This window comes from Prionailurus bengalensis, chromosome D1 (assembly GCF_016509475.1).
Source record: "Prionailurus bengalensis isolate Pbe53 chromosome D1, Fcat_Pben_1.1_paternal_pri, whole genome shotgun sequence".
NCBI classification, from domain to species: Eukaryota; Metazoa; Chordata; class Mammalia; order Carnivora; family Felidae; genus Prionailurus; species Prionailurus bengalensis.
In genome coordinates this window covers 111,238,979-111,261,199 of record NC_057346.1, presented here as the reverse complement: position 1 = coordinate 111,261,199, position 22,221 = coordinate 111,238,979, and the positions used below count along the sequence as shown (strand labels likewise).

General features: G+C 58.1%; 1 protein-coding gene and 1 long non-coding RNA gene across 2 annotated transcripts in view; one reads left to right on the top strand and one right to left on the bottom strand.

The window, feature by feature from the left end:
• LRP5 (LDL receptor related protein 5) overlaps positions 1-17,257 on the bottom strand; it is a 104,823-nt gene extending 87,566 nt beyond the window's left edge. The window contains exon 1 of the mRNA XM_043581878.1: positions 17,060-17,257. Within this exon, the coding sequence (XP_043437813.1) occupies positions 17,060-17,123 (64 nt within the window). The 5' untranslated portion in view covers positions 17,124-17,257. The remainder of the gene's footprint in view (positions 1-17,059) is intronic.
• Positions 17,258-17,455: 198 nt separating this feature from the next.
• On the top strand, positions 17,456-21,663 carry LOC122484081. The gene is made up of 3 exons (XR_006297531.1): positions 17,456-17,502; positions 20,206-20,401; positions 21,116-21,663. It is a non-coding gene; the product is annotated as an uncharacterized LOC122484081 (long non-coding RNA).
• The last annotated feature ends 558 nt before the right edge of the window (positions 21,664-22,221 follow it).

Sequence of the window (22,221 nt, the reverse complement as noted above, 5' to 3'; positions counted from 1 at the left end):
TTTAAATACATACCCCAGAGAAAAATGCACACCCCAGGGCCGCCTGGGTGGCTCAGTCGGTTGAGCGTCCGACTCTGGCTCAGGTCATGATCTCGCAATTTGTGAGGTCAAGCCCTGCGTCGGGCTCTGTGTTGACAGCTCGGAGCCTGGAATCTGCTTCGGATTCTGTGTCTCCTTCTCTCTCTGCTTCCCCACCCCCTCACCCCCCGACCAACTTGTGCTCTGTTTCTATCAAAAATGAGTAAAATATAAAAATTAAAAAAAGGAAAAAAATGCACACCCCATAGAAACATGTTAATTTTTAATGTTTATTTATTTTTTGAGAGAGAGAGAGAGAGACAGAGAGTGAGTGGGGGAGGGGCAGAGAGAGAGAGGGAGACACAGAATCCGAAACGGGCTCCAGGCTCGGAGCTGTCAGCGCAGAGCCCGATGTGGGGCTCGAACTCACGAACGGTGAGATCATGACCTGAGCCAAAGTCAGACGCTTAACTGACGGAGCCCCCCAGGAGCCCCCCACAGTAAACATTCTTTCTTTTTAAATTATTTCTGTTATTTTTTTTTCCTTAACATTTATTTTTGGGACAGAGAGAGACAGAGCATGAACGGGGGAGGGGCAGAGAGAGAGGGAGACACAGAATCGGAAACAGGCTCCAGGCTCCGAGCCATCAGTCCAGAGCCCGACGCGGGGCTCGAACTCACGGACCGCGAGATCGTGACCTGAGCCGAAGTTGGACGCTTAACTGACTGAGCCCCCCAGGAGCCGAGCCCCCCACGGTAAACATTCTTAATGGAGACCATTCTCTAAACTGTCCTAATTGCGAGCTTTTACAGGTTTCTTGACAGCCCTCAGAAATCAACCCAAGTACCGCATGTGCGTGTCTGTGTGTGTGTGTGTGTGTGTGTGTGTGTGTGCGGTTCACACGCACACGTATCACCCGTCTCAAGTCAGAGGAACAGGCCAATCAGTTGAGGAAGCCCTGAGGCCCTGCCGGAGTCTGGTGACGCCCACCCGCTTCCACCCGGCTCTCCAGCCCGCCCTGCATCTGCACCGTGTCCCTGACACCTGTCCTTTGGGCAGGGACCGGTAGTACTTGATGCAAGAAAGAAAGAAGAGGCCGGGTCGGCCCCAAGTCACATAGACAATACCACGTCCCGGGCGCGCCGAGGCCACGCAGACACAAGAGTTCCACGCGCGGTGACACGGCAAACTCGAGACTCAGGAACACAGGTGCACACCGGGGCACCGCTAAGCCCCCAGCCTGCCAGTTGCCACCCGGGGCAAGCAAGACCGCCGAAACCCGCAACCGTCAGCGGGGTCTCTAACCGGGTTGGCACGGACTGGTCGTTTCCGCTGAGGGGGGAGACGGTGGGACCGTCGCAGCCCTCCCCCCCTACACCCACCGGCAAGGAAGCCGCGTCTTCCCCATGTGGTCACAGAGATCGAATTGTTGTGCGCCGCAGAGAGGAAACGCGAACTGAGCTCAGGATGCATTTTGGAACTGGCAGAAAAGAACATCTGGGAAAGGAAACGCACTTCAGAGACAAACATACCTTTGTGCCGGCTTTTATTTTCTTTACATGTTGCAAAAAATGATAATAATAAAGGCGTGCCAAAATCTACCATCACGCTACAAAATCTCCTTTTTATGGGGCAAAACCGGGAGGCTCCGCTTTCAAGTGACCTACTGTTCCTGCAACAAAAGCAGCCCGCTGGGTGCCGAGGCCTCGAGGCGGCTGCGGGGAGCCAGCCCAAAGACCTGAGGCTCTCCACACCTCTGTTCCAGGCAGAGCGGAGTGGACAAGAACCATCCTCCACGTGGTTTAGCCTCTGGCCTCCTGGTCCCTGCCGAAGCCTCTCGGAAGCCTCTCCGGGCACTGACGTGCCTCGAAGAGCCAGGACCTCTCCGTCTTGAATACTTTATGCGGGTTTGGGGGCTCCCTATGAAGTTCGGCACCGGAGACCAGCTCTGATCATCCTGGGAACCAGCTATGCGTTGGGTCTAGAGGATCATAACAATGTGGAGAAGCCCAAAATTAGGGTTCGGAGGGGCCCTAGGTAAGCGGACGAGGGGACAGAGGCACAGGGGGACTGGGTAACCTGCCCGAGGTCACCCTCCACTAATCAGCGACAAGTACTTGAAATTCATTCATTCTGCATAACGGGGCCACTGAATGACCCCCGGGTCTCCCCACAGAAGGGTCAGACGAGCCCCCGAGGCCCTGCGGTGACCCTACCACGCGCCGACGAGGAAGCCCAGCCCCTCAGCCTCTGCCCCTCGGGACTGTGGCCTCCCACCACCTGACCACACATCCGGGTTGTCTGTTCCAGGACAACCCCTCTGTCCTCGGGGAGGAGAAGGAACAGAACAGAGAGGTGCACCAGCAGCCTGGGGCTTCGCACAGCGAGAGCCAGTAGGTCCCAGAGGAGTGCGGCTTTGGGTGGGGGGGCAGGTCAGGCTGGTCAGCAGCCCCTCCTGCTCACCCCTGGGGCCCCCACCCCAGGCCCCCACCGGTCATCCCGGGGCAACCCCACACAGGGTTCCGATTCTCCTCAGACTCAACGCTCCCATCTGTAGGAAGGGGGTGTGGGCGCACCAAGTATTAAAACCACACAGCAGAGGCAGCTGGGTGGCTTAGTCTGTTGAGCGTTGGATTCTTGATCTCAGCTCAGGTCTTGATCTCAGGGTTGTGAGCTCAAGCCCGATGCTGGGCTCCACGCTGGACGTGAAGCCTACTTTTATTTTTTTTATTTTTTTTTTAATTTTTTAAATGTTTATTTATTTTTGAGACAGAGAGAGACAGAGCATGAACGGGGGAGGGGCAGAGAGAGAGGGAGACACAGAATCGGAAGCAGGCTCCGGGCTCTGAGCCATCAGCCCAGAGCCCGACGCGGGGCTCGAACTCACAGAGCGCGAGATCGTGACCTGAGCTGAAGTCGGACGCTTAACCGACTGAGCCACCCAGGCACCCCAGAAGCCTACTTTTAAAACACACACACACACACACACAGCCACCCAAGAATGCAAATCCACACTCAAATCCCTCATAGGGACCACCCGGTGCCTTCATGGGTGCCTCAGGGACTCTACGCGTGGAGCTAAATGTCTCCCTCACAACGGGGCCTAACGTCCCTGTCACACATTGAGCAGTGAGCACTGGGGTAGAGGGAGGGGTGCCTGCCCCTCACCGACTCTCCCCACACCTAGGTCAATGCTCTGAGCCTCTCTGGTGACCAGGGAGGCACGGCCAGCCTCCCTGCCTCCAGGGCCGGTGTGAAGGCCAAATAATAGGAGAAGCACCCGCCAGACAGAAGGCAAAGGCTGCAGGGAGAGAGGCCACCGTGCGGGACGGAGAGGGAGTGACCAATACGGAGGAAGCCAGAGTCCGTATAGCACAGGAGCCAGGCCCGGGTAACAGGCACGGGGTGCAGAGGGGCCCCCCTGCACACCTCACCTCCAGCACAGTCACTACTGACTGAGGGGCAGTTCTAACCCCGCCCCGGGTCTGGCCTGGGCCAGCCGCGAGGACAGAGCCGCTGCCTGCCTGCGTTCATCCTGTTCCAGGGGCCTAGTTCTGGGCCAGGCACACAGAAGCACCTGCTAAAGGCTTAAATTACTCTCGGGCTAGAGGCAACAGGAAGTCAGGAAAGCCAGCTCAGGCCCAGGAAGGGATGGGCAGGTCCCACCTCGGCTCTTGGCCAGAGGGCAGGTGTGGAGGGAGGGCCAGAAGCTCAGGGCTGCGGGGTCTGCTCCCCTCTGCCAGAGAGGAAGGTGGCAGTGAGAGACCCGGCCTGACACACGGGCTGGAGGGCGGCCTCTCTCACCAATCACAGAGCGCCTCCCGGGCACAGGGCCCCGTCAGCAGGCCAGGGCAAAGGCACTGACCATCCACAGCCCAGGGCGGGGAAGGCAGATGGAACAGGCACCTCACCTGAGGGGGAAGGCTCGGTGCCCGGGCTCCCTCCTCTGCCTTCGGCGAGAAGCTGATGGGGCGGGAAGACCGACAGATACAGAGGACCGGAGATGAGTACTGGCCAGCCAGGTGCCCACCGCACTGGAGAGATCGCCCCAGCCCCGGTCCTCAGAGCCTGCCAGGCAGGCCAGTGAGCAGGCTGTCGGAAGACAGGCACAGGGAGAGAAGAAATAGGGGTCCTTAATAACTTCCTCTGGGGGAGGAGGCAGGGGGTGTGCTGGCCACACCTAGAAATCCATGGGGGGGGGGGGCGCTCCTGATGAAGGAACAGAGCAAAAATGCCCGCTGGCCACACCTCTGACAGAGCAAAGGTCCAGGAAGCATCCTGCCCCACACAGCCCTGTGCACCTGTTCCCCAGCCCCACAGCTTCCAGAGCCCAGGCCTGCCAGGCTTTACCTAGGCGAGGCGGCAAATTCAGAGTGATCGGGCTCAATATGGCCATTATTCCAAAACAGTTTCCACCTTCTAATGAGTCTGAGCTAAGATGGTTTCAGCCAAGCCACTGCTTAGCTGGAATTGAACCTGACTCCAGAATCCCCTGAGGGCCCTCTCCCCGGAGAATAACAATTATGATTGTAATAACAGCCCTAATAGATAATAATTATTGAGCACTCACCAGGAGCCAGCCCCTTGCTAAACACTTTGCAGCCACGTTACGTCCTCAGGCGAGCATTACCCCGACAGGTGAGGAAACTGAGGCCCAGAGGAGTTAACTCACATGCCCAAGGCTGCAGAGCTGAGAGCTGAGCCAGGAATGTGGGCGGGGCTAGAACAGGTGGAGGCGGGCCTCGGCTGCTGCCGGGGGGCTTCCGGGCCCCCAGGGCCCCGGGGTGGGGGTGGGGGGGCTCCCTGCTGGGATTCCTCTGGCAACCCCCTCAGCTGTTCACAGCGAACCTGGGGGATCAGCAGGGAAGGAGGCTGGGCACAGCAGGCCCTCAGCCCGGGGAGGGGGGCCCAAGACAGACTCTGCTGGGAGCCTGGGGGCGGGGGGGGGGGGGGGGTGAGGTGCTGGATGGAAACACACAAACACACACACCATGCCACAAGTGCGACAGTGGGGTGACCTGCCTGGGTACTCGCCGGTGACCCCGCTGGCCTTTGGTACTAGATAGAGGCGGACAAGAAGAAACAAGGCCCAGCTGTCTTCCCCACACCCACAGAGAGAGGAAGGGGGACAATTAAGCAAACGTGTCCCCTGACACTTCTGACAGGGAGGATCTCCCTGAACACGGATCAGAGCGCGTTCCTAACTCTGCATTCCCGCCTGCCTCTTCGTCCTGTTCTGCTGACACAAGCTAGTGAGGCTCAGGAAAACCCTGAACTTCTCCAGTTCCCAGGCGCCAGCCATCCAGAAGATCGGTGATTTCATGCTGGGAGACCGTGGAAACCCTCTCTCACCAGTCCCCGGCCAGGCAGTACCCTAACAGGATGGCTCAGCTCAGCCTGCGTGGTGGGGTTCCCACCTCTGGCCACATTCCATTCCGGTGGGTGGGGCCCCAGGCAGGCCTTGCTGTGCAGAGAGGTCTCAAGAACCGGGCCACACGCGGATGCGGGAGCCCAGCTGGAGACCTGTTCTGAGCAGGTCTTTCTGAGAGGTGCTCTCGGTGCGGAAAAGCTGAGTGAAGACATCCCTGGGAGGGGCAGAGGGAACCCCGAGCCTCTGCCTCAGACTTTGCAGGGCTCCAGCCAGCCGTGCCGGGCCATCTGCAAGGCCGCAGTCAGTTAAGCAGAAAAGGTTATATTATTCCACAAAGGTGCTTTCCTCAAAGGACACAATCTTTCCAAACAAAGCGAAAATGGTTTAAAAACTAGAAATGGAAGCCAAATGGATGAAATTTGCTCTGTTCTGTTCTTTGGTCTTGGGCCTTCCTGCCCGCGCGCTCCAGGGCTGGCGGCACAGAAGCCCCCAGAAAGAAGGTAGGGATTAAATGAGAACGAGTGAAGCCTCAGTGGGGGCCACATGGGCAGAGACCTCCCTAGGGACATGGCGCTCTGTACCCAGCCCGGCAGGTCGGGGGGGGGGGGGGGGCCGGGCGAAAGGGAGACATGCTTTGGGGCTGCTCTGTTCACAGACGCACGCCAGGTGGCCACCTGCTCTGCAGGGACAGGCAGTGCTGCGGCCACAGCTGACCGGCCCCGCACACCTCTTGGGCCAGGAGGGCACATTTAAGTCCCCTGGGCTGGGCCTGCTCCCTGGCAGGCCTAGGGATCCAGCATCTCAGCTCTTGTGAGCCGATCCTGCTTTGGCCTCGGGAAAGAACGCTGCGCAAACACAGGTGAGACCACGAGAGCCCGCACAAACCGCCCCTGGGGACGGTAGGTATTTCACGGACACAGGACTCTACGGTTAAGTATGTTCGGGAAGCACTGGCCTTCGCAGAGTCCGTACCTCAGGAATACGGGTTTCTACCGGGGGAGTGGGTCCCACGCTTGGCCTCAGAAGCCTTCTGTTGTGGAGGACAGGTGTTCTATACCCTGGGAAACACAGCAGCGCTGGCTGGATACCGTGATGCAGTGGGAGCCTACCATGCTGCAGATCTGGGGCCAGAGGAAGTAAGGACGGGTAAGATTTGCTCCCTGGACAGACGAGGCCTTGGGGACCCCGAGACAGCTCCTGAGCATGGAAGCATCCACTCCACACCAGACGGCAGGTGGAGGGACAAACGTGAAGACAGCCTGTGTCCCCAAGCCCCCTCGGGCTGGCTGGCCACGGAAGGTTCCGGACTCCGAGGAGACAGATCTGTCTGGAGAAGCTCTCAACTCCCCCGGGGGAGCACAGGAGGGGGCTAAAGCCAGCCTGGGGGCAGCATGGAATAGCAGGCCAGAAAGTTCCAACTTCAGATGTTGGGAAACTGGTGGTGTTTTCGTGGAAGACGTCATCTGGCCGGAGTGAACGGTAAACGGGCAGGGGGAGGCTCTGGACACCTGCTAGAAGCTGGTGTAGTCTCCCGCCCCTGTGGGGGGCCTGCAGGTGAGGCCGGGGAGGGGCGGGTGGAGAGGAAAGGAGCACCCGGAGACCGGGGCCTGCATCGCAGAGGAAGAAGGGGCATCAGAGGGAGCCGCACGCTCCAGCCTCGGCGAGGAGGACTCCTGGGGGTCCGAGACAGCGCCCGCTCCAGTCCCCTTTCCGCACAGAGTCTGCCGGGGGGGGGGGGGGGGGGGGGGAGGTCCAGAGAAACGGCCTGCCCCCGCAACAGCAACCCGAGAGCACATCTTGCTGGAAGCCACTTTGCGGTGGGACGTCGCTCGGGTCACGGAGGAGGCCTGCACCTCGCAGGGCAGACTCCAAGGTGGCACCTGGCTGCCCGTGGACAGTCTGGAAGGCACCCAGGCACCCGGCTGACATGTTCCGGCCGGGGCCACGCGCTCGGGCGGCTTTTAATACCCTATTGAGCAATTTCCTAAGAGTTTGGCTAGGCAGGTACCGCCTCCCCATCTGGGCTAATAAAGGGGTGCAGCCCAGGTAAGAAATTAAAGTTACTCACATTTTGTTCTGGAGGGAACCAGGGGAGGGGAGCAGTAATTTACGCGGTAATTAGATTCGCCTCCGGGCTAACACTGGAATTAGTTGCATTAGAGCTTGTCTCCCGAGCAGGCTGCTGGCGCGAGGGAGCCCAGAAGCAGGAGCCTTGCAGGCCGTCCAGCACAAATGTCACCTCGGAAGCACCCCACGTGCAAACAGGAAGCAAAAACCTGAAGGCTGGCTCCTTGTGAATTTACTTCCACAGCCAAGGACCAGCTTGCTTGTTGAAGACCACTGCTCGAGCCCAGCCCTGGGACACCCGTCCGACGTCACCGTTTACCGTCGCCGGATCAAGGGCTCAAAGGATGGAACCTGAAGGCTGACTCTGAAGCGTATCACAAAAGAATAAATGTACAGGAACAGTCAACACAATTTTCCGAAGACAACGATGAAGGGGGGAATTGCATCATCAGTCCTGAAATACACTACGATGCTACATACAGAGGTTAAAACAGCACCCCGGAGGGGCGCCTGGGTGGCTCAGTCGGTTAAACGGCCGACTTTGGTTCAGGTGGTGATCTCACAGTTTGTGGGTTCGAGCCCTGTGTCGAGACCCAAGTCGGGCTCCATGCTGACGGTGTGGAGCCTGCTTGGGATTCTTTCTTTCTCTCTCTCTCTCTCTCTCTCTCTCTCTCTCTGCCCCTCCCCCCCCAAAGTAAATAAATAAACTTAATTAAAAAAAAAAGAGCACACTGGCACAGAAAGACACCAACGGGTCAACGGAGCAGGACACAAGGTACCAGAATCAGGAGCCATGCCATCCGTGGACACTGCACATGAAAGTGAGTGGTATTTTACATGAATGAAGATATGATGGGCCTTTCTGTCAAGGTGTTGGGACAACTCCCTATCCATTTATAGGGGGGTAGGGGCACACCAGGGACCGTCCAGATCCCTACCTCACACGTTATACCTCCCCAAAATTGGATAAACCAATGTCTGAATACCAAACATAACACCAAACAATAACACCAAAACACCAAACAATAACAGCCCTGGAAAAAAATTAAGGAAGAAGTGTCTATAATCTGGGGGTAGAGAAACAGAGCACAAAACCCAGAAAGCTTAAGGGAATAGACCCAGAGTTTTGATTACGTGAAACTTTTGAATGCCTTTACAATAACAAACCACCAGAAATATGGGTGAAAGGCTACAGATCAGAAGAAGACTCTGGAACAAATATAACACAGAGTTACTCTCCATGCCAAATCAATAGCTCTTGCAAATCAGTGAGAAAGATGAACAACACAGAAATTTTATTAAGTTTATGTATTTACTTTATATCCACACTATGAAATACTACATAGCTTTTAAAAAGATCTGAGGGGCGCCTGGGTGGCGCAGTCGGTTAAGCGTCCGACTTCAGCCAGGTCACGATCTCACGGTCCGTGAGTTCGAGCCCCGCGTCAGGCTCTGGGCTGATGGCTCGGAGCCTGGAGCCTGTTTCCGAGTCTGTGTCACCCTCTCTCTCTGCCCCTCCCCCGTTCATGCTCTGTCTCTCTCTGTCCCAAAAATAAATAAAAAAAAAAACGTTGAAAAAAAAAAAAATTTAAAAAAAAAAAAGATCTGAAAGAGGGGCGCCTGGGTGGCGCAGTCGGTTAAGTGTCCGACTTCGGCTCAGGTCATGAGCTCGCGGTCCGTGGGTTCGAGCCCCTCATCGGGCTCTGTGCTGTCAGCTCAGAGCCTGGAGCCTGCTTCGGGTTCTGTGTCTCCCTCTCTCTCTGCCCCTCCCCCATTCATGCTCTGTCTCTCTCTGTCCCAAAAATAAATAAAAAACGTTGAAAAAAAATTTTTTTAAAAAAAGATCTGAAAGTAAATGGGGCTCAGTCAGTTAAGGGTCCAACTTCAGCTCAGGTCATGATCTCACGGTTCGCGAGTTCAAGCCCCGCGTCAGGCTCTGTGCTGACGGCTCGGAGCCCGGAGCCTGCTTCGGATTCTGTGTCTCCCTCTCTCTCTCTGCTCCTCCCCCACTCGTGCTCTGTCTGTCTCTCAAAAATAAATAAATGTTAAAAAAAAAATTTTTTTTTAAGATCTGAAAGTAAAGATACAGGAAATGCTGAAGACATGTTAGCAAGTAAAAAAGGCTACAGCCACAGGCAGACGGTGATTGGGCTTATGTGTAAAATAGGAGTCTGTGTTCAAAATAACATAATCCACTTGCTACAACACGTGTTAAAGGTCTGGTCATAGGCAATAAACAAGCAACAGGAACCACAGTACATAGTTCAGCCGTTCCTACGTATTCGTGTGTGTCTTGCATTTAAATAGCCGTAGACATCGGCAGCTCTCCCTGTCCATGGGTCCTATCCCCTTGCTTTAATAACATCATCTTGTTTGCACCAATAAAAAATAAGCAAATACTGGGGGCGCCTGGGTGGCGCAGTCGGTTAAGCGTCCGACTTCAGCTGAGGTCACGATCTCGCGGTCCGGGAGTTCGAGCCCCGCGTCGGGCTCTGGGCTGATGGCTCAGAGCCTGGAGCCTGTTTCCGATTCTGTGTCTCCCTCTGTCTCGGCCCCTCGCCCGTTCATGCTCTGTCTCTCTCTGTCCCAAAAATAAATAAATGTTGAAAAAAAAATTTTTAACTTTAAAAATAAGCAAATACTTGTACGTATTCGTGAAAGAAAACGGGTAACAAATACGTATGGAGACGCTCAATCGGCCATCGGGAAGACGCAAATCAAAACCACAACGCGGGACCGGGATGACGGGAAGCAAAACAGAAAACAAAACCAAACAAGAGGTGACGGGGATGCGGAGAAATCGCCCGCTGCTAGGCTTGTAAAAGGCGGCACGCTGAAGGAGACAGTTCGATGGAGCCTCAAAAAAACTCAAGCCCAGGGGCGCCTGGGTGGCGCAGTCGGTTAAGCGTCCGACTTCAGCCAGGTCACGATCTCGCGGTCTGTGAGTTCGAGCCCCGCGTCGGGCTCTGGGCTGATGGCTCAGAGCCTGGAGCCTGTTTCCGATTCTGTGTCTCCCTCTCTCTCTGCCCCTCCCCCGTTCATGCTCTGTCTCTCTCTGTCCCAAAAATAAATAAACGTTGAAAAAAAAAAAATTTAAAAAAAAAAAAAACTCAAGCCCGGACTGACACGTGGTCCAGCAACCCCACGTCCGGCCGTTCGCCCCAAAGTGGAGGCAGGGACCCAGACGGAGGCGTGCACAGCCGCGTCCTCAGCAGCATCGTTCACAAGAGAGGCGTCGACAGCCCGGTGTCCCCAGCCAGCAGGGGAACAGACGAGCAAAGCCAACGTGCCCTCTCCGAACAGGGAAACATTCCTCAGCCATACAGGGGAACGGCGTTCTGTCACCCGCTGCAACTTAGATGACCCCGAAAACATCACACTGAGTGAAATAAGCCCGACGCAAAAGGACAACCACGGGATGATTCCACAAAGACGAGGTAGGGACCACGGGCCGGCCCACAGCCACGGGAAAGCGGGAGAGAGGTTACCAGGGGCCGTAGACAGCGGACGACGGGGTGTGACCCCCTTCACGGGCACGGTTTCTGTTTCAGGTAACAGAAAATTCTGGAAATAGATAGTGGTGATGGTTGCACACCCTTGTGAATGCAATTAATGCCACTGAATCATACATTTAATGTTTGTGGTTTTTTTTGAGAGAGAGAGAGAGAGAGAGAGAGAGAGAGAGCGCGAGGGAGGGGCAGAGAGAGAGGGAGACGCAGAATCCCAACCAGGCTCCAGGCTCCGAGCTGTCAGCACAGAGCCCGATGCGGGGCTCGAACTCATGAACAGTGAGATCATGACCTGAGCCGAAGTCGGAAGCTCAACCGACCGAGCCACCCAGGCGCCCCAGAATCATACATTTAAAAGTGGGGAGGGGCGCCTGGGTGGCTCGGTCGGTTAAGCGGCCAACTTCGGCTCAGGTCATGATCTCACTGTTTGTGGGTTCGAGTCCCCATCGGGCTCTGTGCTGACAGCTTGCTCAGAGCCTGGAGCCTGCTTCAGATTCTGTGTTTCCTCCTCTCTCTCTGCCCCTCCCCTGCTCATGCTCCGTCTCTCTCTGTCTCTCAAAAGTAAATAAATGTTAAAAATTAAAAATTAAAAATAAACAAAAATAAAAGTGGGGGAAAAACAGGCCAGGAGGGCAGAGCTGGGTAGACCATACTCTAGACCTGACAGTGCAGGATCCCAGGACGGGGAGGGGGACCCCTGAGGACCCTCAGGGAAGCCACACAGCCCAGTGGAACAGGAGCAGGGAGCAGCAGGCCCAGAGAGTGTGGCACACAAGGCCCTCCCTGCAGGAGACCACCCCCGCTCCCCAAAGTCCCCCGAAGGGAGAAAACTGGAAAACTTCATGCGGGAAAATGCCTCCAGAGTTTAGGGCCAGCTGGTTTCTTTTTACAAAAAAAGGAAACTGAGGTTCATGGAACGGAAGTGTACCCAGGGCCCCACAGGGAAGGGCCCAGTGTGTGTGTGCCACTCTCACAGGCTCCCGCCAGGGAGAGGAGCCTTAACCAGGCGCCCCTGAGACCCCCAAGAGGCTGAAAACCACTCTCCCCCATGAGCGAACCTTTGCTTCCCCTTAAACGCTAGAAAACAACATCAAGGCAAACTGAAAGCACTCAAGAAACGTACCCTAAATACCAACCAAGAAGCGGGTAAAAAAATACCCAGAAAGTACAGTATCCCCCCACCCCTGCACAAGGGCTCAGACGTGACCTCACCATGAAAACCTCCCAGAGGAAGAGAGACCTCGAGCAAGAAGGACACAGGACAGCGGACATGTGACTCTGGGCACGGACTCCATCCGGACCTGAGGTTCCAGGGCCACACGGCTGCCGCCACCCCAAGAGTGTGAGGTGAGCGCTCCCCTGGCCGGCGGGCGGCAGGGCGGGGAGGGGGGTCGTGGAGGGTTAACCGTCCCCAGTTAACAGACGACGGGGCTGCTCAGGGATGAGCAGGACATATATGCACAAGGGCCCCGCATGGCTCGGGGGAGCGCGACACCCTTACTTGCCAGGGAAGGGTCAGCAGCCAGCTTCAGGGCGACCAGGCACCCCTCGGGGACAAGCCCGTGCCACACCCAGACCCCCAACAGGTCTCACCACTCCTGGCCGCCCTCCCAACCACCCCTCCCCCCACAAGGCGGTCTCACCTTGACTCTGACCATGCCCTCCAGCACTTTGAAAGGAAACCTGGGAACCTAGGGCAGGACTTTTTTATGTCCTTCCCAGTGAGGCGTGTCTTGGGAGAAGAGCCTCCTGGCCGCTCCCCACGGACACTGGCTCGCTGAACCCCACAAGCCAGATGCCACAGCTCACCTTTGCGGGTGAGGAAACGGAGGCCAAGGCCAAGAGCTAGCCAACCACTCCCACAGCTGAAGAGAAAGCAGAGACCAGCCTGGCCCAGTAGCAGGAGGGATCCCGACGCTGTCTCAACAGGTCACACTGGGACCCACGCTGTCCCCGGGACAGCCCCCAGGGCGCCTGTCTCACACCACTGCTTTCTAAGCAAATGTGCCAGCAGGTCCCCGATGTGGCCCCTCACCGCCACCAGAGCTTCCGCGATCCGAGAGTGTGTCAAGTGACCGTCCGAGAGGCCGCGCAGGCCACAAATGTCCAGCGTCTCTCAGGGCTTTGGCAATACTGAACACAGCGCTAAGCCCACCTGTCGGCATCGCCCCTCCCGGAGGCCGCCGCCGGCCCTTGGCTTGGCCCCGGCCTCGGCCACCAGCGCTGACGTCTCTGAACCGAGCTGTGGACCTCAGGACAAATCCGTTCCCTCCCGGCCTTGAAACCGCTTGCCCTGTTCCACACCCCACTCGGGACACCGCGGCCCGCGCCTGCCAAGAGGTCCCCAACCAAGATCGATCCATGTATGGGTGAGCGGATGAGCAAGATGCGATCTACACGGTGACCGCTGCTCCCCCACCCCCCGCCGCTGAAAAGCAACGGAATGCTGACACAGGCTACCACACGGAAGCACCCAGAAAACGTGACACGCGGTCACAGAAGCAGCCAGATGCAAGAGGCCTCCGTGTCGTATGACACGATGCATATGAAACATCCAGAACACGCAACTCCATTGGGACAGACAGCAGGCTGGGGGCAGGTGGGGGATGGGAACTTACCGTTTAACGGGTGTGGGTTTTATTTTGGGGAGGTGGACACGTTTGTAACCAGACTGCCGCGGTGGTTGCCCAGTGTAGTCGTGTACTTACGGGCAGTGGACTGTATGCTTTAAAAGGTTAATTTGATATTACAGGATTTTCACCTCAATTAAAAAAAAAAAAAATCAATTCATCACCTTTCACCTAGGACAGATCTGGCTCCAGCCTGCATTTCCTATCCCCCGGACTAAATTCTTCCAGAAGCTCCCATTGCCTTCTGGATCACGTCCAATCTCTGCGTCGTGATCTGGCCTCTTTCGGGGGAGGACACCACCTGGTCCTCGAGGACGGGACTCAGGGACAGCGAGGAAGAGCCCCCTGGGCCCACCTCTCCCATAGCTGCACAACCAGCTTCTGCGTGCCTGTCTGCCCCTGTAGGCAGAACATTCTGACGGCAAAGGCACGCTCATCTGCCGTTCTAGCCCCGCGCTTTACTCGGCACCAGGGGCCAAAGAGTCCTAAGAGCTGACCAGGTGCCAGGCAGGTGTTAACTCACTGAATTAGCGGTCAGAAGTATTATTATCCCATTTTACAGGAGAGAAAACTGAGGGACACGAAGGTGGGCTCAGCGGCGCAAGTTCCCCCACATGGCAACCACCACGGCTGACGACAGACCCTGAGTACTCAGGCTCCGTCCACACGGTCAATCACCTCAAGAGACAATAAGCGAGCGTTGCGGCAATAAGCGAGTCAGGACAGCGGACTAGATACCCAAGGTCGCTTGCAGGAGAAAAACCCAGACTGTGGAAATACGGCTTTTGGACGTCCCGGCCAGAAAGATCAAGGACTCTATCACACAAGAGGCAATGCAGTTCAGCTGCCACCGGTCTCACACCGAGGCCCCCCGCCGGGGACGGTCCCAACCGCCTGGGGTGGGGGGTGGGGAGAACCAGACGAAGACCCTGGACACAGAGAAGCCAAGGAAGTCGTCCAAAGCCAAACGGCTCCCGAGCACGTAAACGCAGGCTGGTCTGACCCCAAAGCCCCCACGCTTCGCTTCGGGGCAGGAGGCCTTGCTGAGTCCTCACCTGACTGCACCCCCACCCCCAGCAGCGTGCAAATTCTGCTAAATGCCTGAGCGGTGAAACAGCGCAGCTGAAATTAAATGGGTTCCAAATGCGACAGGATCTCCACAGCAAATGTGGGATCATACCGGTGGACTGGGTAAATTCTTGGGTTTGAAGGGGAGAGTTAAAAGCACGTGGGCCCTGCTTTTGAAAAGCAGCGGCAGTGGGGGAGGGCGGGGGCTCCTCTCTCGGTGGCCTCCGCCCAGCATTTCGTTAACTCAGCACCCACCTGCTGGGCCCTTCCAGTGGGCCGGGCAGTAGGCATCTACAGGAGCCACCCACAGGCGGTTGGGCGGTGGGGGGAGGTGGAGAGGGGGTCCTGGACAGGTGGTTGGTCCTACAGCAAGTGCTGTGGGGCCAGAGGGGAGCGGTCTGGGCCTGTGGAGCTGAGCCGGGGAAGGCCATTCCCAGCACCGGGGCCACTAAAACAAAGGCATTTCCGTGGGCTCACAGCTTCAAATTGCAACAGGAAGCAATCAGGAAAAATAATTAGGTGCCAGCTTACTGGCTCTACTCCGGACCAACGCAGAAATCTAACGCAGAAATCGGGGACAGTCAAGACAGTGGTGCAGAAAGGGTGCTTCCTCCTCCTTCCATTTTAGGATCGGATTGCCACATTAGCCGGGGATCTAAAACCCTCACGCTGACATGCTTCCTAATGTTAAAATGATCAACTCTATCTTTGCCTCATACGCGACTGAACTCCACAGACGTGATTCCTTCCCCTTGGGGGCTTGAACCACAAAACGGCAGGCATCCGACTCCAGCAACGTCACCCCAAAAGGGACAGGAAATCCCAAACTGCACCGAAGTGAAAAGCACTATGGCTGGCTGAGAAACCCCACCTTTAAAACAAACATCTCCCCCCCCACCAAAAAAAAAAAAAAAAAAAAAAAACCTTTTGCCTCCGTGATCCAGGCATTTCCGGAAAGAAAAGCAGCAGCGTTGGTCTGAGCTGCCCAGATACTGTCATTGCTCTGTCGTCACCTTGTTTTGCTAGTATCAGACATGGCTGAGAAATGTAAACCCGCTCCGGAGGGAGATACATTTGGGGTGAAACCGCCGACATTCTCTAGGCTTCGGCTGGGAGGCAAACGGACGGGAGGAAACTGTCCCCTCTACGCCCCCCCCAAACCTCAGGGAAGGGGCTGCAGCCCTGGGAAATGTGACCACAGAGCCTGGCCGGGACACCTCCCTGCACTGTCCACACTGGAAATATTCAGGGAGACAGCTGTTTGCCTTAAAGAGGCCCAGACAAAGGGACCTGAGCCACCCGCTCCCACCCCACCCCCCAAAAAACTGCTACCAGCAGCAACACAGCAGCCCGGGGAGCCCAGGACTCCGTGGCCCCGTCCAAGGCGGCCAGCCACACTCCAGAAAAACAAAACACTCACGTCCGAAGAGAACGATTTAGGTAGCGAGAGATTTGCTCCAAAACCACATGGCAATCTCCAAATTAAAAGAACATGTGTAGCGTTTCACAACGCTTAAGTTTCCTGAGCCCTCCTGACCTCAACTCCACCCCGCGGGACACACCGAAAGTTGCAGAGAAAGGTCCCCGGGCCCTCGATCTGTCTGTCCCCCAGGGTGTGCACAAGCGAGGCACCCGCGCGCTTCCCGACCGCGCCGCGCTCCGCGACCACGTCACCCCGCGCGGCGGCCCCACGAGGCCACCCCCCGGGCTGGACACCGGCCGGGTGCCACCGCGGGGAGGAGGGAGGGGGGCGGGCAACGGCCCCACGGGTCCGCCGGGCACCCGGCAGGTGTCGGTCCGCTCGGAAACCGACAGCCTCGCCGACGAAACGGGGCGGCGCGACAGGCCAGGCCGCCCGGCGCCGGGTCTGAGAACTTTCTGTGCAACTTCGATCAGTTCTCGGGGCCGGCGGGCCAGCCGCGCGGCCATCGGAAACGGGCCCGCCGAGGAGTCCGCGACGCAGGGCGGCGAGGCCTGCCTCCCGGCCGACAGTCCCCGCCGTGCGCCGGCCCCGCGGCCCGGGGTCCGCACGGTCCCAGGGCGGCCTCGCCCGGCCGGCTACACGCGGCCGCACCGCCGAGCGCGCCCCGGGGCCGCGGGCAGGTGAGGACCCGCCCGCGCCGCACCTGGCGGGGTCCGCGCCGCCCGCGCGCCCCGCTCGCCGGCCCCGGGGTGGGGGCGGGGGGGGCGGGGATCGCCCCGGCGGGACGGGGCCCGGCCTTCCCGGGAGGGGCCCGGGCGGGCGAGACAAAGGGCCCGCGCGCCGCTCCCCCCCACCCCCGGGCGGCGGGCACCCGCGGCGCGCGCCCCAACTCGCCCCCAACTTGCAAAGTCGCCTCGGCGCGCCGCGCACTTGGCCGCCGGGCCATTGTCCCCGCGGCCCGCGCCCACCTACCCGCGGCGGGGGCCAGGCTGCAGCAGAGCGCGAGCAGCAGCAGCCGCGGCGGCGCCGCCTCCATGTTGTCCGGGGCCGGGCGGGCCCGCGCGCGCTCACTCGGGCTCCATGGCGCGGCGGCGGCGGCGGCGGCGGCGGCGGCGGCGGCTCCTCGCGCGGCTCCCGGCGCCTGCCGCCTCCCCCCCTCGGGCGCCGCGGACCAGGACGGCGGGGGAGGAGGGAGGAGGCGCGGGAGCGGAAGCCGCGCCGCGTCTCCGCCCCCCGCGCCGCCGCGCCCTCCCGCGGGCGCCCCCCGGAGCCGGCCCGCGGCCCTCCCCGCGCCCCCGCCTCCCGTGGGGCTCCCCGGGGGCGCGGGGTCGGCGCGGGCCCTAGGGGGGGGCTCCGGGCCACCCACCCCCCACCCCCCACCCCCACCCCCGCCTCCGATCGAGTTCCGGAAGCAGGTGGGTCACCTGTGGAGCCACCGGGACCCGGCCTTGACCGATGGGGAAACTGAGGCACGGGAGGGGGGCGGGGCGTGGGAAGGGCACGCGGCGGGGCAGCCGGGAGCCCAGAGCCAGGTCGGAGCGCTCTCCCGAGACCGCGGCCGCCCAGGCGGGGTCCGGCCCCAAGACACCTGTTCTTGCCGGGGAGGGCAGAGGAGGGAAGAGGAGGGAGCCCGCAAGTCAGAGACAGAGGCTGAGGACGGACAGAGGCTCGAGCCGCAGGGGCTGAGAGTGGGGGTGGGCTTCGGGTTATTTTACTCCACCAAATACATCCCCTCTACATTAGTTACGGTACACGAAGCAGCAGACACACTGTTCTTCCAAATATGCTTCCCGCCCCTCTGGGATCGCAGACCTCTCCTTTGGTTCAGAAAGCAAACATGGAAAGGAGCCCCCACCCCCCACCCCCATCCTCCCGGCTCTGTGCTCCCTGAGCCTGCAGCTCAGCTCTGGACCCTGGGGGCACAGGGCAGGGGGGCGGAGAGGGGGCAAAGCCCTGGCCCTGGGGCTGCTGGGCCCAAGTCCCAACTCCAGATCTGCTGCTTCCTGGAACCAGGTGTGCCCTTGGGCAGATCGAAATGTAACCCCCCCAGGTAGTCTTTCCTCCTTTAGAAAATGGGTATAGCTGTGCCCACCTCGCAGGTGCTGAGAGAGCCGGCTGTAACCCACATGAACACCCACATAGTCAAGGGTGTGCGCACTCTTCATGTGTTTGTGACAACTCTACAAAGCTACCGGTCAAGGCCACGGTCTCCGTCCTCCTGAGGCTCGTGTTCTAGAGGGGGAGGCAAACATAAACAAGAGACAGATAAATTTAAAACAGAAGACCGAAACACCTTTAACAGATTACGAGGAAACGCCATGGAACACGGGTGGTGTTGGGCTGCAATGTTTGGGGACGCTGTGACTTAGGGAGGGAGGGAGGGACATTGAGGGTACAAGCCGGGAACAGGTACGCGGTGGGGAGAACCGTTCAGGCGGAGACAGCATCAGGAGTGAAGGCCTGGGCAGGGGCCAGCCTGGGTGCTGGACTTGTAGGAGGGATCACAACGGCCAAGGCCACAGAAGTCGCGAGTGGGGGTGAAAAGGGTCAGATGCGGCTTCAGGAGAAGCCAGCCGGGGCCCCGCGCATACCAGCCCTGGAGAAGGAGTCAAGAATTTATCACAAGAGCAATGCGAAGCCATTGGGGGGGGGCAGTTAGGTAGCAAACACCTCGCTGTTTCCTCATGTAGGCCCCACGCACAGCACGTCAGGGCCTGGCTGCCTCTCCTGGGGCCAGGTGCAGACTCCCTCGTTCTTCTAGCCCCCTCCACTACCAACCCCTCTCACACCCTGCCGGGGTTCCCACTCCCTGCCGTGACCCCCTTCAGCCTCATCTACAGCAGCCAGAGTGAGCCTGTTGAAACAAGCCAGACCACATTCCCTCCTCTGCTCAAGAACCTGTTGTGACTCCCATCTCGGAAAAGAAGCCAAAGGCCTTATGGCACCTAAGGGCCTGATCTGGCCGCATCCCTGCCTTTATCTTGCCAACCTCCTAATGCTCTGTCCCTCCTCTCCCTCGCTCTGCCCCAGGCACAATGGCCTCCTGGCTTGTCCTCCAGCACAGCAGGCACACTCCTGCCTCAGGGCCTTTGCACATGCTCTTCTGTCTGCTGGAACTCTGTGACCCCGGTTGTCCGCACGATTTGTTCCCTCGCATCTTCAGTTCCTCAGCCAGGCCTTCCCTGGCCCCCTTTGAAAACTGTAAACCACACCCCCTCCACCACCCTTGCAAACCCTTCCTGTTCCACATCTTCATTTACCTTTCTCCTTTGCTCTGACCAGCACCCGACATACTGTTTATCACCTTTCTGCTCTCCAGTAGAACGGAAGCTCCAGAGAACAGAGATTTTCATTTGCTTTGTTCCCCATACATCCCCTCTGAGTCTAGACTCGGGCCTGGTACACAGTAGGTGCTCAATAAATGTTTGTTGCATGACAGAATGAAGTGGAAAGATCTGACCTACGATCATAAAAGGAGCACTCTGGCTGCTGAGTAGGGACAGGACCGTCAGGAGGGACGAGGGGATGTGGGGGGGGCGGGGAGGACTGGCCACCAGATGGGCACCATGGCAGCAGCCAGGAGAGACGGTGGGTTGGACTGACGGGGAGCTGGGCGGGGAGGCTCATGAAAGGCGAGAAGGAACCGGATTGGTCATGCTTTAGGAAAAGCTAATGGGTCTTGCTAAAGGCTCTGGGGAGGAGGGCTCAGTGTGGCCCACTGTAGGGGCTCGCTAAGGGGACACTTACAAGAGCAGCTCGTAAGGAAAGGAAAATGAACCAAGAATCAGCAGACCGGCAGACCTAGAGATTCTTTATTCTCAGGGAGGGAGGTGGAAAGCTTGACTCTCCGCGCAGGAGGAACTCAGTCAATACAGAAGACGCCACGTAGGTCAAGGGGCGGCAGAGGCCAGTTCTGCGTGCCCTGCGGTCTCCTGTGCTGACTCTTGAGATGCTGGCGGTGGAGGAGACACCAGAGACCCCCCCACCCCCCGCCAAGAAGGGAAGGCCTGAGCCCCATCAGAGCAAGATCCCAGGTTGCCTGCCTGACTCCAATCAGAACTTTGAGAAAAGTCGTTTGCAAAGAACAAATGAGAACTAATCACTACTTGATTCTGCAGAATTCCGACATCACAAGGGCAGTAATTTTTAGACTCCTCACTCATGTTAAGAAGCAACCGGAGAACGTGCTAAGCTCCTACTTCCCCAGAAGACTGCCTGTCACGGCCCATCACGCCGCCGACCTCTTCTTAGGCCTCACACTTGGAAGCGTTCGCTCTCAATTCACCCCTCAGATGCAAGTTCCATCCAGATGAGGTAACGGGGCTCGGCACCTGTCGGGGCTAATCGTTTCCGGGGACAGGGGCTCAATTGGGGTCCATTTAGGGCCCATCAGAGGATGACATCTCAGCCCCGTGACACTCGGGGGAAAGTGCCTGTTTGGTTTCCCTCCCAGGCTGGAACATGCTGACTCTGGAGAGAGTTATTCCGGGCACCAGAGCCCTCCTGCCCGGGAGGCCTGGCCACTGTGATCAGAGGTTCGGGCCGGATTCCCAGCGTTCCCCGGGCTCTCTGAGCCACACGCATCCTCCCAAGGGCTGCTGGGTAGAGGTGCGCCGTGGGGACGTCGACGGAGCCCCGCGGGCCTCTCTCCTGCACAGGCACAGGGCGGTGAAGAAAGGCGGCCACGGCTGCGTGGGGGTGGGGGGTGGGCAGTGGACGGCTTAGACGGTAGTGGGCGTGGTTTCTATGGAGGTATCTGGGGTGCGAGGGCGTGAAGGCCGGGCTTCACCTCTCTGAGCCTCAGTTTCCTCATTCATGAAATGGGAATGATGCTATCTGGCCGACTTCTTATCACTCGGTGCCGATATGAACCTCAAATAAGCAAAGACTCAGAAAAAAATGCTCTTTAGACTTTAAAGCCCTGCACGAATGGCAATCGTGATTAACACGGACCCAAGACAGGGCCCAAGAGTGGGTGCGCAGCACTGGCTCCGTGTCACTCCCCCCCTCCCCTCCTCCCTCCCCTAGCTGTCACCAGCCCTCACTTTCTGTAGTCCTGGGTTCCAGCCCTCCTGAAGGTTCAGCAGCCGCATAACCTGGGTCCTTGGGGACCGTGTTTTCGACTCGGCCATGCCAGTGTCTGGTCCAACTGCTTTCCTTCTCACTGCAGATTAAGAAGGTGACGTTTGGGGGCTCCTGGGTGGCTCAGTCATTAAGCATCTGACTTCAGCTCAGGTTTGTGAGTTTGAGCCCCACTCGGGGTAAAAAACCGCGAGACCTGCTTTGGGTGAGCCCCATTCCTCTCTTCCTCTCTCTCTCTCTCTCTCTCTCTCTCTCTCTCTCTCTGTGTGCCCTTGACTCACCTGCACCATCTCTGTCTCAAAAAATAAAAATAAAAAAATAAAAAGAAGAGGTTGACATTCTGATTTCATTCGCCTTTTTAAGCACCTTAAAGACACCTGTAGTAGGTTGAACGGTGGCCCTGTGAATGTTAATGTACTTGGAAAAAAGGGTCTTTGCAGGCATTAAGTTAAGGATCATAAGAGTCGGGACTATCCGGGTGGATTCTGAATCGAGTGACAGTTGTCCTTAGACCAGAGAGGCAGAGGGAGATTTGAGACGGACAGAAGAGGAGGAGAAAGAGAAGAAGGCGGAGGCAGAGAGGAGAGGGGTGTGGCTACAAGTCAAGGAGAGCCTGGAGCCCCGGAAGGTGGGAGGGGCAGGAAGGGTCCTCCCCCAGAGGCCTGGAAGGGAGCGCAGGCCCCTGGATGTCAAAGTTCTGGCCTCCAGGCTGCGAGAGAATACATTTCTGCCGCTTTAAGACATCCGGTCTGTGGTTTGTTACAGCCGCCGCGGGCAATGAATACAGACCCTAATTTTCTCCAACCCATTTTACAGGGAGGGAAACTGAGGTCAGAGAGGTGAGGGCTTGTTCAGGGCATCATCTTGCAACTGTCTTCGTACCATAATGGCAGAGTGGAGGGATTGCAACAGAGGTGGTGCGCGTAAAACGTTTGCTCTCTGGTCCTCTGTAAACACATTTTCCTCCCGTGCTCCGGGGAGTCATACGGCGATGCCTGTTCTGGAAAAAATAAAGCAGGGTAAGAGGGTCAAGGGGCACAGAAGGCCTCACT